Below are 12,760 nucleotides of genomic sequence, written 5' to 3' on the forward strand. Positions count from 1 at the left end.
TAGAAACTGCAAGTTGTGGGAAATGAGGGGTGTCAGAGGCTTTGGAATCAGATCCTGTGGCTAAACAAGCTGTTACTTCACTGAGTTATTTTTAGGTGGCAAAGCAGCTATGATTTAACTTTTCTCTTTCCTAGATGTTCGTCAAGGATTGATTGGCGTAGGCTTGATAAACGTAGAGGACAGATCTGGAATACTGACACTTGATAAAGGTACTTGGGTGTTCAGTGTATCTGTAGAATGTCCCTGGGGACATCTTATGTCATGGCAGTGGATTCCTAGCAGCAGAAATGAACTTGTAACTATCTAAAAAATGGCCTTTTTGAAGAACTTAATGTTTTCTGCATTTCTGAAAGAATGTATTTAAATAGTGTTTGTAAGAGTCTTTGAATACTGATTGAGGGCTTGTGGCTATCAAACTTAATCTTTGACCTAATACATGTATTTCTTACTCTTTTTGAAGATTACAACAATATAGGGAAATTTCTGAATCGAATTCTTGGGATGGAAGTCCATCAGCAGAATGCTTTGTTCCAGTACTTCTCTGACACGTTAAATGCAGTTATTCAAAATGCTAAAAAGAATGGAAGATATGACATGGGCATCTTAGGTGAGTAAATAATTTCACAGTGCTCTTGAACTTGAGTGAGAACAGAGCAACAGAATAAAACTTGGATTTCCTTTTCAGATTTGGGCTCTGGGGATGAGAAAGTGAGGAAGGCAGATGTTAAGAAGTTTTTAACTCCTGGATATTCTACCTCTGGACATGTAGAGCTGTACACAGTAAGTTAATCCTGTATTATTTCTGTAGGAACTGATAACATTTGCCAGTAAATTTTTACAATGTGTTCAGTTCCCATGTGTGTAACTGTTGTAAAGTCTGTTCCCACTCAAATACCCCTGCACTGCTCTCCTGTAGATCAGTGTGGAGAGAGGAATGTCTTGGGATGAAGCAACAAAGATCTGGGCAGAACAGACAGGTCCAGATGATGGATTTTATTTATCATTACAGGTAAGATTCTTCTGTCTCTTGGATTATGTTCAGAGGTTTTAGGGGCTTAACTGAAAAACTTATTTATTCAGTTTTGCAAAATACATTGATTCTTACATTAAAATTAATTTTAAGATTTTTAACACTGAGTTTGAAATTCTTCCTTTTACCTCCTCAAGATATTTTCTGATAGGAATATGAGCCCAGATTAATAGCTCTTACTTAAACTTGCACCAGGAAACTTTATGGTTTCACTGTGAGGTTAATGTGTGTTACTGTGTTCTAGAGGTGTGTTACTGTCCTTGGTTGTACTGTTACACACTCTCATTAAAGAAAACTATATGGAACCACTTAAGCAGATACTTTGATTGTATTTTAATTCAGGATGTTTTTGATTTGTCTTTTTTTTTTTTTTTCTTTCCAGATAAGAAATAACAAGAAAACAGCAATTCTAGTAAAAGAAGTGAATCCTAAAAAGAAGCTTTTTTTGATATACAGACCAAATACTGGGAAACAACTCAAGCTAGAAACATGTGCAGACCTGAAAAAGAAATATAAGAAGGTAACCATTAAAGTTATGCTTATTTTTAACTTAGAAAAGCTTGAAAATAAGTATAAGGACTTTAATTTTTTGTATTTATATATAATTTTGACAAGTCAAAAAGTAGGTTTCTTTCTCCAGAGCAGAGCTTTTATTTAAGTCTTCTTAAGCGGGTCTACATGATTTTGGCATTCCTATATGTAAATTATCTGTGGTGTGGTAATAAATAGTGAGGTTCCTTAGGGTCTAGCAGATGTTGAATTTGCAAGAATTTAAGTGAACTCACATTGAAAAAGCACTGAGCTGTGTGTAATCATTTTGCTTATCCTTGGAGTTGAATAGTTTGAAATTATTATAATGTAGGATGCTGTACCTCTGCACACCATCCTGATGTTGGTGTTCCCTCCCTTCTCATGATAATGACAAAATTGTTTTTATTCTATGTTAGTTTTGATGTGTTTTACTTTATTCACACTTTGGATGACTCTTCCAGGTACCTTCTGAGGATGCTCTGCCACACTGGCTGGAGCAGTACAACTCCTCTGCAGACACCTGCACCCACGCCTACTGGTCAGTGTTTGTGCTTTGGCTTCTACTGCTTCACTTTGCACTGCTGTATCACTGCTTCTGTCCACCCTGTAAAGTCCTGTGTTTCTGGTGCCCCATGACCAGTCAAACAACCCAACTTCTGAGTGAAAACATCAAGATTTGCACTTAACCCTAAGTTCTAATACATGAGATAAATGTTAATGTATAACTTACTCTGAGTAGCTTGTGCTTGAAGTGTCTTAATCTGTCCTGTTACTGTAGTCTGATAGTTGGAATGTTACTGGGGGGAAATGTTTAGAGATGAGATGGATATCAGAAACAGCTGTTCCTCTGTTGCCTCCTGTGTGTCTGAACTCGGCTGATGGCTGGATTCCTGAGGAACTGCATAACTGGTAGCAGTTTCAGATTAATATTGGAGCTTCTGAAATACCCTGATCAGATACCAGTGTCCTGTAACACTCTCCAGCTCTCAGGTGACCTCAGTGTTGGTATCTTTGACTCAAAGCTCTGTCTGTGCATTTTGTAGGTGGGGGCTTAACTAGGCCAACCCTTCCCAAAGCTTTACCATGTGCCGAAAGCATCGTTCCCTTAGTGGGTGTGCAGCCCTTGCTCAACACTGAATGCACCTTAAATAACCACAAATCTCATTTTTAATGCAGTTAGAAAAACTTTTGTTTGCAGAGTGGTTTTGAAAGCTTTTCTCTGTCTGCAGGAGAGGCAATTGCAAGAAGGCAGGCCTGGGGCTGGTGTGTGAGGTGGGGCTACGTTGCAGAACCTACTATGTGCTGTGTGGCTCCGTGCTGAGCGTGTGGACAAAGGTGGAAGGAGTCCTGGCCTCGGTCAGCGGCACAAACGTGAAAATGCAAATCGTTCGCCTGAGGACAGAGGATGGGCAGAGGATCGTAGGTAGGTGCATGGGCTGCTCCTCTGCTGCACCTTGGAGCAGGGGGGGCTGTAACTGGTGAGTGGCTCTGTGTTGGCAGCCACGTGGCTGAGTTTGGATAAAGGTGTTTAAAAGAGAACAGAGGTAGAAGTGCAGCTGTAGAAATCTTCAACAATACAATATATTGAGGAGGGTTAATGAAGGCAGGGTTCATTTTCAGACAGGTTTTGGAACACTTAATTTCAGTTCTCTGGATTTACTGCAGCAAAAATGTCATGCACAGCCTGCTCCAGCCAAGGTTCTTTGACATCATAATGGCTTCACTTTTCCCCCCATTTTTGGCAATGAATAGTAAGCCTTTGAAATAATTGTTTTCATGTTTTTTGAGCTGCTGTCTCTTCACTAAACCTCATAGCAAAGCCCTCAAAACAGGGACTCAGAAACCAAACTCTCCAAACATTTTCTTGAATGTGGACTTCCTGTGGACATGCCAATATCATGGCAGCTCCTCCTCTAGTACCAGTTTTCTAGGATGTTGGAAGTAGGTTTTAACATGTGTAAACTTGAATGGTGATGTAACTTCTGTGAGACTAGAAAAGCAAAAATAGCTGACTTCTCATGACAGCGGGTAACATGAAAATAAAGTTTGTTGTCAGGCAAAATGGGAACTTCTTTCTCCTGCTTCACAACCTCAAGGAGGAGCAGGATTTGTGGCTGTGCTGATTAGACCTGACATCAGCACAGTCATTATTGAATGTTGCATAAATTAAAGGGTGGAATCATCAGCCTGAGGTCTTAATGAATGCAACTGATGGCATTTTTATGAAACCATCGATGTGTTGGTGTTTTCAGGTTTGATCATTCCTGCAAATTGTGTGTCACCCCTCGTGAACCTCCTGTCGACGTCCGACCAGTCGCAGCAGCTCGCAGTGCAGCAGCAGCAGATCTGGCAGCAGCACCACCCCCAGAGCATCACCAACCTCAACAACGCATAAGAGGACAAGCTACAGGTGTTGACTTTGGTGTTTGAGGAAAAGGCTGTAAAAGCATATCACTTGCATAAAAATCAGGGACAGATTCCAAAGAAATATAACTTTTTCAGTTCAGTTGTGTCTCGAATACTTTGGGAATAAAGAGATCTAAAAAGGTTGGTAGAACTGAAAGCCAGCAGTTGTTTATGGTGGTGCATCTGTCTTTCCTTATGCTCTCTGTAGTGCTTCCTGTTTGCTTTTACTTTTGGCCTTTTAAGCTACAAACCACAATTTGTTTGAAAATGCTTGAAAATCCCCAAGCAGGCTTTATTTTTATCTTGTCATACAGTGCTCAGGGTTTAACGCAGTGCATCGATGCCATTGCTGTGGGAGATCTCGAATGCATGTATTGAGTATATATATAGAAAATATATATTGGGTTTTTCTCTTCAATTTGAGTTTATAAAAGCATGAAACCTAGAGGTTGCACATCATGCATTCAGGTTCCTTCCCAGTTTCTGTTTGACAGTGCATGTCTTTGGAAACGGGCATGGACAGCATAAACACACGAGACAGGAATTCAGAGAGAAACACAATCTTAGTTGTACAGCATTGGTTATTGCATTTTTATAGTGTTTATACCCAGGTGTTGCATTTTTTCTGGTTCTCTCCTGGGAGTTATATATTTGAGTCTACAACATGTTCTTTTTGTGATAAACATCTTAAATTAAAATTAGTTCATTTTTAATGTATTAATGGTATTCCTAATGTGTACTGCAAAGATGGCTGGATGCCTGTTTTCCTTAAATTGAAGCATTTCCTTAATCTGAGGTGGTTATGGAAACTTAAGTGCAAATTCACTTCCATCTGGCATACAATCTTATATTTTTTACTTCATTAACGTAATTTAATTTGTCACTTGTAAGATGAAACCTTACTTGAGCTGTAAATTAGAGAATGGGAAACACTTGAGGGTTCCGCTGTATGTGCTGTTTCTGTTATGTTTAATATGTTGTAAGACATTGTAGAGTTTATCTGGAGCTGTTTAAAAGAAATTGTAATGTACAAATGTGAATAGTCACTTATCTATAATATGGGTAAGTTTTGTTTTGCCTATAATAGTAGATGTTTATAAGAAAGTGAAGGACAATGTTTGTCATTTCTTGCTTGCACAGGTTGCACTATTGAAAAATTGAGATTGTATAAACCTGTCCAAAAAACTACAAGATAATGATCTTGTAGATGTCAAATAAAAGTTATTGTACTAACAAGAAGTGGAGTCTTGTTTAGGCAATCACCATATTCCAAAAAAACTAACAAGTCTGTACAATTGGAATTCGACAGGACTTGGCATGTTCCAGGCTGCTCTAACCAAGCTTCTGTCTTGCAGCCCAAATCTCTCGGCTGAACTCGCTAATGAGGCAAGAACTAAACTCTGTCTAAACATCCGTGTGTATTTTAAGGAAGGCTCAGTTCCAGAGCAGGATGGCTGCAGGTGTGGCACCTCTGAAGCACTCGGTGAGCCACTCAAGGGTCAGAGAGAGCAGGGCTGAAGGGGGTTCCCTTATGGAATTATTGCTCCTGGGGCTCCGGTAACGCTCCCTGTGCCGGCAGCTCAGTGCTCACCAGGCCCCTGCTTGATAATGGAAGGAAATTTGCCTGATTCCCTCAGCCCCAGCCTGAGCTGGTCAGGGGGGATGAATCCCTTGCTCATGCTTGGGATAACTGGAAATGCAGATCTGGAATAAATCCTGTGCTCCCCCTGTCCTGCTGCACCTCTGTAAATACCTGAATGCAGGTGCTCGGTGTTGGGGGATCTTCAGTCTGCTGGGAGCAAGGGGAGGGAGCCTGAGCGCTCTCATAGCACTGGGAGCTGATGATGCCCTGGCAAACTCTGGAGCACAGGGTGTGGGGGAGGCTGTTCCTGTGTTCTGTACCCACCAGGGGATGTATTTGGCACCCATTCCAGGAGCAGGGCTGGGATTTTGAGGAGTTGTTGACAGATTACTACTGCAGCAGACAGCAAACCAAAGTGCCAGTAACGGCAGGCTGAGTGTGGACTGCCCTGTCTCTGCTGCTTAATTGTTACTTGCTGTAGGAACTTCTGCCATCTGAGATGGTGATGTAACATTTTAGGTCTTGATCCTCAGTAAAATAGTTCTGGAAAGGGTAGATTCATAATTAGTAATTTTTAATTTTATTTTTTTTAAACGGTGATTTAAATACACTCAGTTCCTAAGTGCTCTTCTCAGCCTGGTGTGCTCACTTTGATTGTTGGGATGAGCACATCTGATATTCCCTGTATTGATGAGCAAACCACACCACTTTGCTTCACCCTTTTAAACTTCCCATGGACTTTTGTCTCCTGAAGGAGAAAAAAGCTGACAGTACTTCCAAGATCCATAGGAACTCTTCCTGTTCCAGAAATCCATTCCTCTACTTGCTCTTCTTTGCCTGCTCCTTTCACCATCACTGCCTTGGCTTTGCCATCCTCTTACTAACACAGCTGCAGCCATGGCTCTGGACTGTTGTAACATCTTGAGAGTTAACATCAAAAAATAAGAAAACAGCCTTCAAGCCACAGCAACGTTTTCTCTCTTGAAAATTCCTACTCGGTGCTTGGGGTGTGGATTTTGGTATTTGTTCTCTGCATGAGCTGCTGATAAAGCTTGGGGAGAAAGGGAATACAAATTGCCCTGGATGGGCAAGAACAGTGAGTGGTGTTCCTTTGCAGCACTGCCTGTGAGATAAACATCCTCCTGGGGAGGAAAAAAAAGACCAATTACTGCATCATAAATTACCAGGCCAGGCAAGGGTGGTCTCTGTATTTTCCTGCTTGTGGGGTATTGATCTGCTTTGTACAAAATGAAATACAAAATGCTTTGTACATCTGAAATGGGTATAAAGCCTAAAAAGGACAGAGGGCTCTGGTAACAGGGGCAATGCCACGTGTAAAATGGCAGCAACTTCTGTACTGTGTGGATTTTGGAATTGTGCTGCAGAAGGGGAAGGTACATACTTGAGTTGATTTGGGAACTGAAAACCCAAATTTTGGGTTCTCTTTTCTAACTGTCCCTTGACAGCAACTAAATTATGACTTGTTAACTAGTTTCATAATTAAGATGTGTCTGGCATGATAAATGCAATTATAAACCCCCCTCAAAACCTCCTTGCACTGCAAGAATTCCACTTTTTCCAGTGGCTTTGTGGTTCAATGGGAGCACACACTTCTTGTAAGGACTTCAAGTTCCCCAAAGATGCAAGTTATCTGTTCCATGTGTAGTATTTTCTTTGTAAATGGAGAAATCTCTGCAACCTGTAAACGCTTGTTCAAGTGAATTATCAAGGGGTTTTGTATTTTTCTTTTGTGTTTGGAATAACTTCACTCGGCTCCCAGTGCAGTCTGTACATAAATAGAGCCTGTTTGTATATAGAGGTGTTAAAGGCTACTGAATTATTGAATGTAAATAACTCTTGTTTTCCTCTGTGGTTTTTTCCTTCATGACCTTCCCAAGATGTATTCCTATTTTCTCAACCTGCCACATGGGCAGCTTGTGTGTACTTTGAAATATATATAGAGCATATATAAACCTTCCAGGGTGTGTGTGTACATTGTAGATGTGTTGTCATAATTTTTTTTTCTAAACTCTGTTGTCTGTCTCTCATGATCCTTTTGATGCTCTGTGGGTTTATTCTATATTTTTAGTGTAAAATGGATTCCCTTGAGAGAAATGGACTCAATGTCTTTCAGTGATGTGTTTTGACTTCTTAGTGCCTCTGTCACAGAAACAAATATTTGAGTTTTGATGCAGATTGTTTCCTTCATTGTTTTCAGCATTTCAGAAATTGAGCTTTAATCCTAGAAACATTTCTATTTTCTTCCACTTACTGGTAACTCCAGCTGTGCATTCAGTGAGCTCCAAAAATCAGAGTTCTAGAATGAAGTTCTAACATGTCAAAGCCTATTACTGCTTTTATATTAAATGTGAACCATCTTAATAGTGCTCCAGAATGGCAGTGATTGAGAGAAGAAAAGATGTGATATTGTAATGTTATTTCCTGGGAAAATTTTGATCTTCCTGTCACATCTAAATGTTCTGAATGCACATAATGAAACTTTCTTACCTTGGGACAAAGCAGTGCAGATTTTTAATTGCCAGGTAAAAATAATAGATTTATATTGAAGTTGAAGGTGAATAAGAAATCCCATTAATTGTTTGTCTCTTGCTGAGCCCTTGAGCTCCCAGCAGCTGTCCCGTGGGTTTGGCCCTTCCCCAGCTGCAGGGAAGGGCTGTGGCCGTGCAGTTGTTCCCTGAATTCAGCGGTTTGCCAAGCCTGACCGGAGCCAGGACGAGAAGTGTGCAGCTGCAAATAGCAACAAAATACTTCTGGTACTTTCTGTGGTCACTGTGAGCTTTAAACGGGGAATGGTGAGAAGGAAAGGGACTGATGGGGTCAGTGCTGACAGCTGCAGCCTTTGGTTCCGTGCTGGGGGCTGGAGAGGGACGCGGCTGGCAGGAGGAACAAAGTAACACAAGCACAGCCTGGGAAACCTCGGGCTGGCCCTGCCCTGGCAGCAGCATCGGCCCCAGGTGCTGCTTTGGTTGTAGAATGAGTTTAAAAAGCAGCAACTCTCTTCTTCTTTTCAGGGAAGAAAAGGCTGTAAGGTGCTGTTTCTCAGCCCCACTTAGAGCAGCTGCAGGCAGGTTGCCCCTAGAAGCTTGTGCTGAAGAGAGTGAGATGTAAAACCCTGGAGAGAACTCCCTGGATCTGATGTGCTTCGCTATTTCTTTGTTGGCCCAAAATAATTTTTGAGTGAAAGAGGTTTGAGGCATCACTAAGATTCAAGAATAGGAACTGGACAGGGTTAAGCTGAGGCCAAAACTCGTGGAAGAAATTTTTTTTGCCTGCTGCTGAACCAATATCCAGGATTCTGTGAATCTGGCAGCCTGTGTGTGAAGGATGCTGAGATGTCTGTGTGGAAGCTCAAACTGAAGCATTTGGTGCACTTAAAACAGGAAGCTAAACCAAAATAAGAATTATATTCAGATTTAGGCGATGTCCTGCGGTGTCAATAGCTGAAGTAACGTGTGTTCTATTTTATTTGTAAGAGCTGACTTTATTTTGTAAGAGTCTCTGAACTTAGCTGTGCTTAGGGCATCACTTCAGTGAGAGGGGCCTCTGTGGAGGGGTCGTTTTCCTACACCTAATTTGTACTGGGAAGGATAAAAAGACATTTCTGCTGCCATTTCTGATGCCATACATATTTATGTCTCTTCTTCCTGGCTTGGAGAAGATAACCAGGAAAATGCCAGCTTCCTTGCAGTCACAGAATCACATTTTTATTTGCCAAGTAATTTGATTTATTTTTCAGTCATTGACATATTGAGTTTTATTGGAGGTGGGTGTTCACTGCCTCGGCACCTTCCCTGTACCCCAGCCCTGCAATAACTCACAGGGAATCTGCCTCTGCACAAAGGATACACTGGTTTTTTTGAGTAGGGCTTTGCTATTAGTACTTGTTCAGTCTCCACCTTTAACAGTCCAAGGTGACAGAATCCCAAAGCAGGATTTCAGCTGAGCTGTGTGAGGTGTTTTTATTGCCTGCCCTCATGGGAACCTTTGCCAAGCTGAAAGCCTCCATCCTGCAGCCTGGGGTTGTGCTGTGTGTCCCAGGTTCTCTGCACCCGCAGCCGACACCGGCGTGTGCCAAATGTCCCCAGAGCAGCAGGACTTGGAGTGCCTGGCAGTAAAACATCAGCAGTGCTTAGAGAGATTTATACCCCCCCAAAATGACAAACTGAAACATCATGGACTCTGTACTCAGTTCTTTCTTTTTTGGGGGAAAAAAAAAAATTAAATAAATTAAACTGATTGCTACTTTGGGATTTTTTTTTTCTTTCCCCTTTTAATTTTCCATTCTGGAATTTGCCCACAGAGATGCTGGAATGCCTTTCAGCAACACATCTACATCCATTAAACACACTCATTGTCACGCCATTTTAGGATCCCTCAGACTAGCAGAAGTCATGTTCTAGTGATCCAAACAGCTTTTCTTTCAATCCACTTGAATCCTGGCACTTTACCTGGTTAATGTCACTGGTTAATTAAACTGTTTTTATTGGTAGTTAAGAGCAGACTCACAACATTCTCAAAGTGCTAATTGTGTTGGGCTTAAAAAAGAGAGGATGGTTTATAAAAACTATCAAGATTGGGAAATATCAACTTCATATTTTATGCATATTTTATGCAAAGTATGAAAATAGTTTTTCTTTATCCAAAGAGTTAGTCTGGGGTAAACAGACTAATCTTAGTTTTGTACATCATTTAACATTGACTTTCATTCTCATTTTTCCCAAATATGGAAAAGTGATGATGCCAAGATCTCAGCAATAAATGAAGATGCCCAAACCTCAGAATTTATTTCTTCATTTTCAGAAAGCAGTACACTTCGTTCTGTAAGTAAGGGAGAAATTTCTTAAGAGAGGTTTTGGTTGGCTCCTTTCCAGCATGTAAATAATACACCTTAAAAATGCCAGCGAGGCAGCTTGGGAGCTGACGGCTTCTTCCCTTGGAACTCCAGGTCTGGTTTGTATGTTTATAAAGTGGAAGAGCCGACTTTGCCTGCTAAATGCACAATGAATTGCAGGGCATGAAGCAGAGCTCTGTATCAGTTTAGCCAGAGTTAAATCATAAACCAGGGTGCAAATGGTTTAATCCCTCCTGGGTAAGGGCTCCCCTGAAGTTACTTAGAGGGAAGACAGAGGTGGAGGGGACAAATGGAACAGGGATGATCTGAGCGCAGCTGCTCTGCACAATTCCCAGCCTCACCTCTCCGTGTGGGAAACCAACCTGGCCTTTGGTTTCCCACTGCTCCGTGCTTGGGGTCGGGACCTTTCTGGCGACAGCTCCTGCCGGCTTTAGTGGGGGCAGTTGTGCTGCCCGCAGCTCAGGCTGCTGACACACACATCCCACTGGCCCGTGGCTGTCCCCAGGGTGCGCTTGAGCACAGCACTGGCTTCCCCTTTTCCCTGTGTCAAGAGCAAAGCCCATCCCAGGCCCACAGGTCCTGGAGAGGGGAGGCTCCGGAGAGGGGAGGCTCCGGAGAGGATGGCACAGCCTGGCCCGGCCTCCTGCAGCCCTTTGGGGCCGCGTGTCGGGGCCTCGGGCTCTGCCCTGGGCTCGTGGCTCCGCCGCGGTGTTTGATCGCTGGCAAGGCTCGGCCTCGCACTGCGCTGTTTAAATTCCCGACCGAGCTATCGCCGTCACCAGCGGCTGCCAGGGCTGTAAATCCTTCACATCCGGGATTGTCCCTCCCTTTCTGTGCACACAGAGCACGGGGGGACAGCGAGCTGGCTGCCGGGCTGCAGCATCTGCCGGGGCAGCTGCCGAGGCTCCGTGGGGAGGACCCAGAGCGTGTCCGCTCCAAGAGATCTGGGGGGAACCCATGGCCTCCCCTTTGTGCTTTTGTAGAGCGAAGAAGGGGTTTTTAGGCAGCGTGCCAGGGCAGGAGGCTGCTCTCGCTCTTCAGGTAGATGTTTAGACAGAGTTTGATGGTTTGATTCACTAAAAATACTTCGTGTCTTGTTTATCACCCTGTCCCACTGCCTCCACTGGGAGAAGGAATTGGCGCTGCAAAACTGCACCCACATTCTCACAGGGCTGGGCACAGAGGTTTCACACCAGTGGTCCTCATACCCACACCAGCTCAGCAAGGGATTTCAGGGCTCTCCCTTCTGCTCTGACCCGTGTCCTGGGGCAGGAGCTCAGCAGACCTGTTAGACTCCTCCTGGCGAAAGCTGTGTCTGGGCTCTGGGCTGGTGAGGGAAGGAAGTGCCGTGCCCGGCAGTGCCAGCCGAGGGCTGTGTGGCACTGGCAGAGACACACGCGGCACCCCAGAGACTGCTGTCCTGTCACCGTGATTTACCTCTGCTCTCCTCCTTCACCCTGCTCTCCTCACCCCCGACAACTCTGAGTTGTTGTGAAGCTCCGCATTCCTTTCCTCACAGTCATTTCCATTTTTCAGCCCTGGGCTTTGCTTGCACTCTCTCCTCCACTTCCTTTGCTCAAATGACCAGTCACAAAACAATCAGGGATGCTCCCATCAGGCCGCACAGTGAGTGTTTCAAGGAGATTCTGAGGGACAGAGGTGTTTGTGCTCCTGACTATTTGTTTCAGGCACATGACACTGTTCAGGTGGCACTTTGCTTTGCATTCAGGTTTTCTGTGGGGCTTTAACCCCAGCGTGTCCCTTCAAACTGTGATTTGAAGCTGCAGCTCTCACAGGTGCCACGTGGATGATTATTTCACATGGACAAGGGGTGTTTGACACCAGCCTGCCTCCAGGAATCGCTCCGGGCGAGCCAGCACTCAGCTTCGCTGCTGCGGATTCCTGCGCTCCCAGACGCAGAGCAGGTTCAGGAGCTTTCCCAGACAGGGCTGGGATGAAAGCAAGTCTCGGAGCCTCCTCTGCCCCAGCCAAAGGGTGGGGTATTCCCTGCCCCGGGCCCACAGCAGTGCGGGGAGGGAGGCAGAGGCAGGGCCGTGCCGCAGCCCGGCAGTGCCAGCTCACTCCTTGGCACAGCCTTCAAGGGCTCAGGAGTGGGAGGGAAGCGGGAGTCCAGCCCACAGGGCAAGAAGGGAGAGTCCTTCCAGGCAAACTGAAGGAATCGGACAGGGTGGAGCACTCGTTAGTCTGGAAAGATGATGCAGAGAAGCCCTGTAATGTGGGGATAAAATGGTATTCCATCCCTGCAAGCAACAGCAAGGAAGGAAGAACCCCTTGGCCCAAGTCCCATTGCCAGCCTGTCTGCAAGAGCTTTCTCCTC

The 12,760-nt window shown here is 44.1% G+C and overlaps 1 protein-coding gene across 5 annotated transcripts in view; it reads left to right on the forward strand.

The window, feature by feature from the left end:
* The window catches only part of SBNO1 (strawberry notch homolog 1), a 30,607-nt gene extending 22,939 nt beyond the window's left edge, over positions 1–7,668 (forward strand). For 4 of the 5 annotated variants that reach the window (XM_033518298.1, XM_015644055.3, XM_033518299.1 and 1 more), the window contains 8 exons: positions 135–209; positions 461–607; positions 686–780; positions 917–1,009; positions 1,413–1,550; positions 2,023–2,099; positions 2,791–2,984; positions 3,814–7,668. In XM_033518298.1, the coding sequence (XP_033374189.1) occupies positions 135–209; positions 461–607; positions 686–780; positions 917–1,009; positions 1,413–1,550; positions 2,023–2,099; positions 2,791–2,984; positions 3,814–3,956 (962 nt within the window). In that variant the 3' untranslated portion in view covers positions 3,957–7,668. Of the gene's footprint in view, positions 1–134; positions 210–460; positions 608–685; positions 781–916; positions 1,010–1,412; positions 1,551–2,022; positions 2,100–2,362; positions 2,552–2,790; positions 2,985–3,813 lie in introns of those variants that run through there. The other variant, XR_004499639.1, reaches the window with a different exon arrangement.
* Positions 7,669–12,760: the final 5,092 nt, after the last annotated feature.

Source organism: Parus major, chromosome 15 (genome assembly GCF_001522545.3).
Source record: "Parus major isolate Abel chromosome 15, Parus_major1.1, whole genome shotgun sequence".
Classification (NCBI taxonomy): domain Eukaryota; kingdom Metazoa; phylum Chordata; class Aves; order Passeriformes; family Paridae; genus Parus; species Parus major.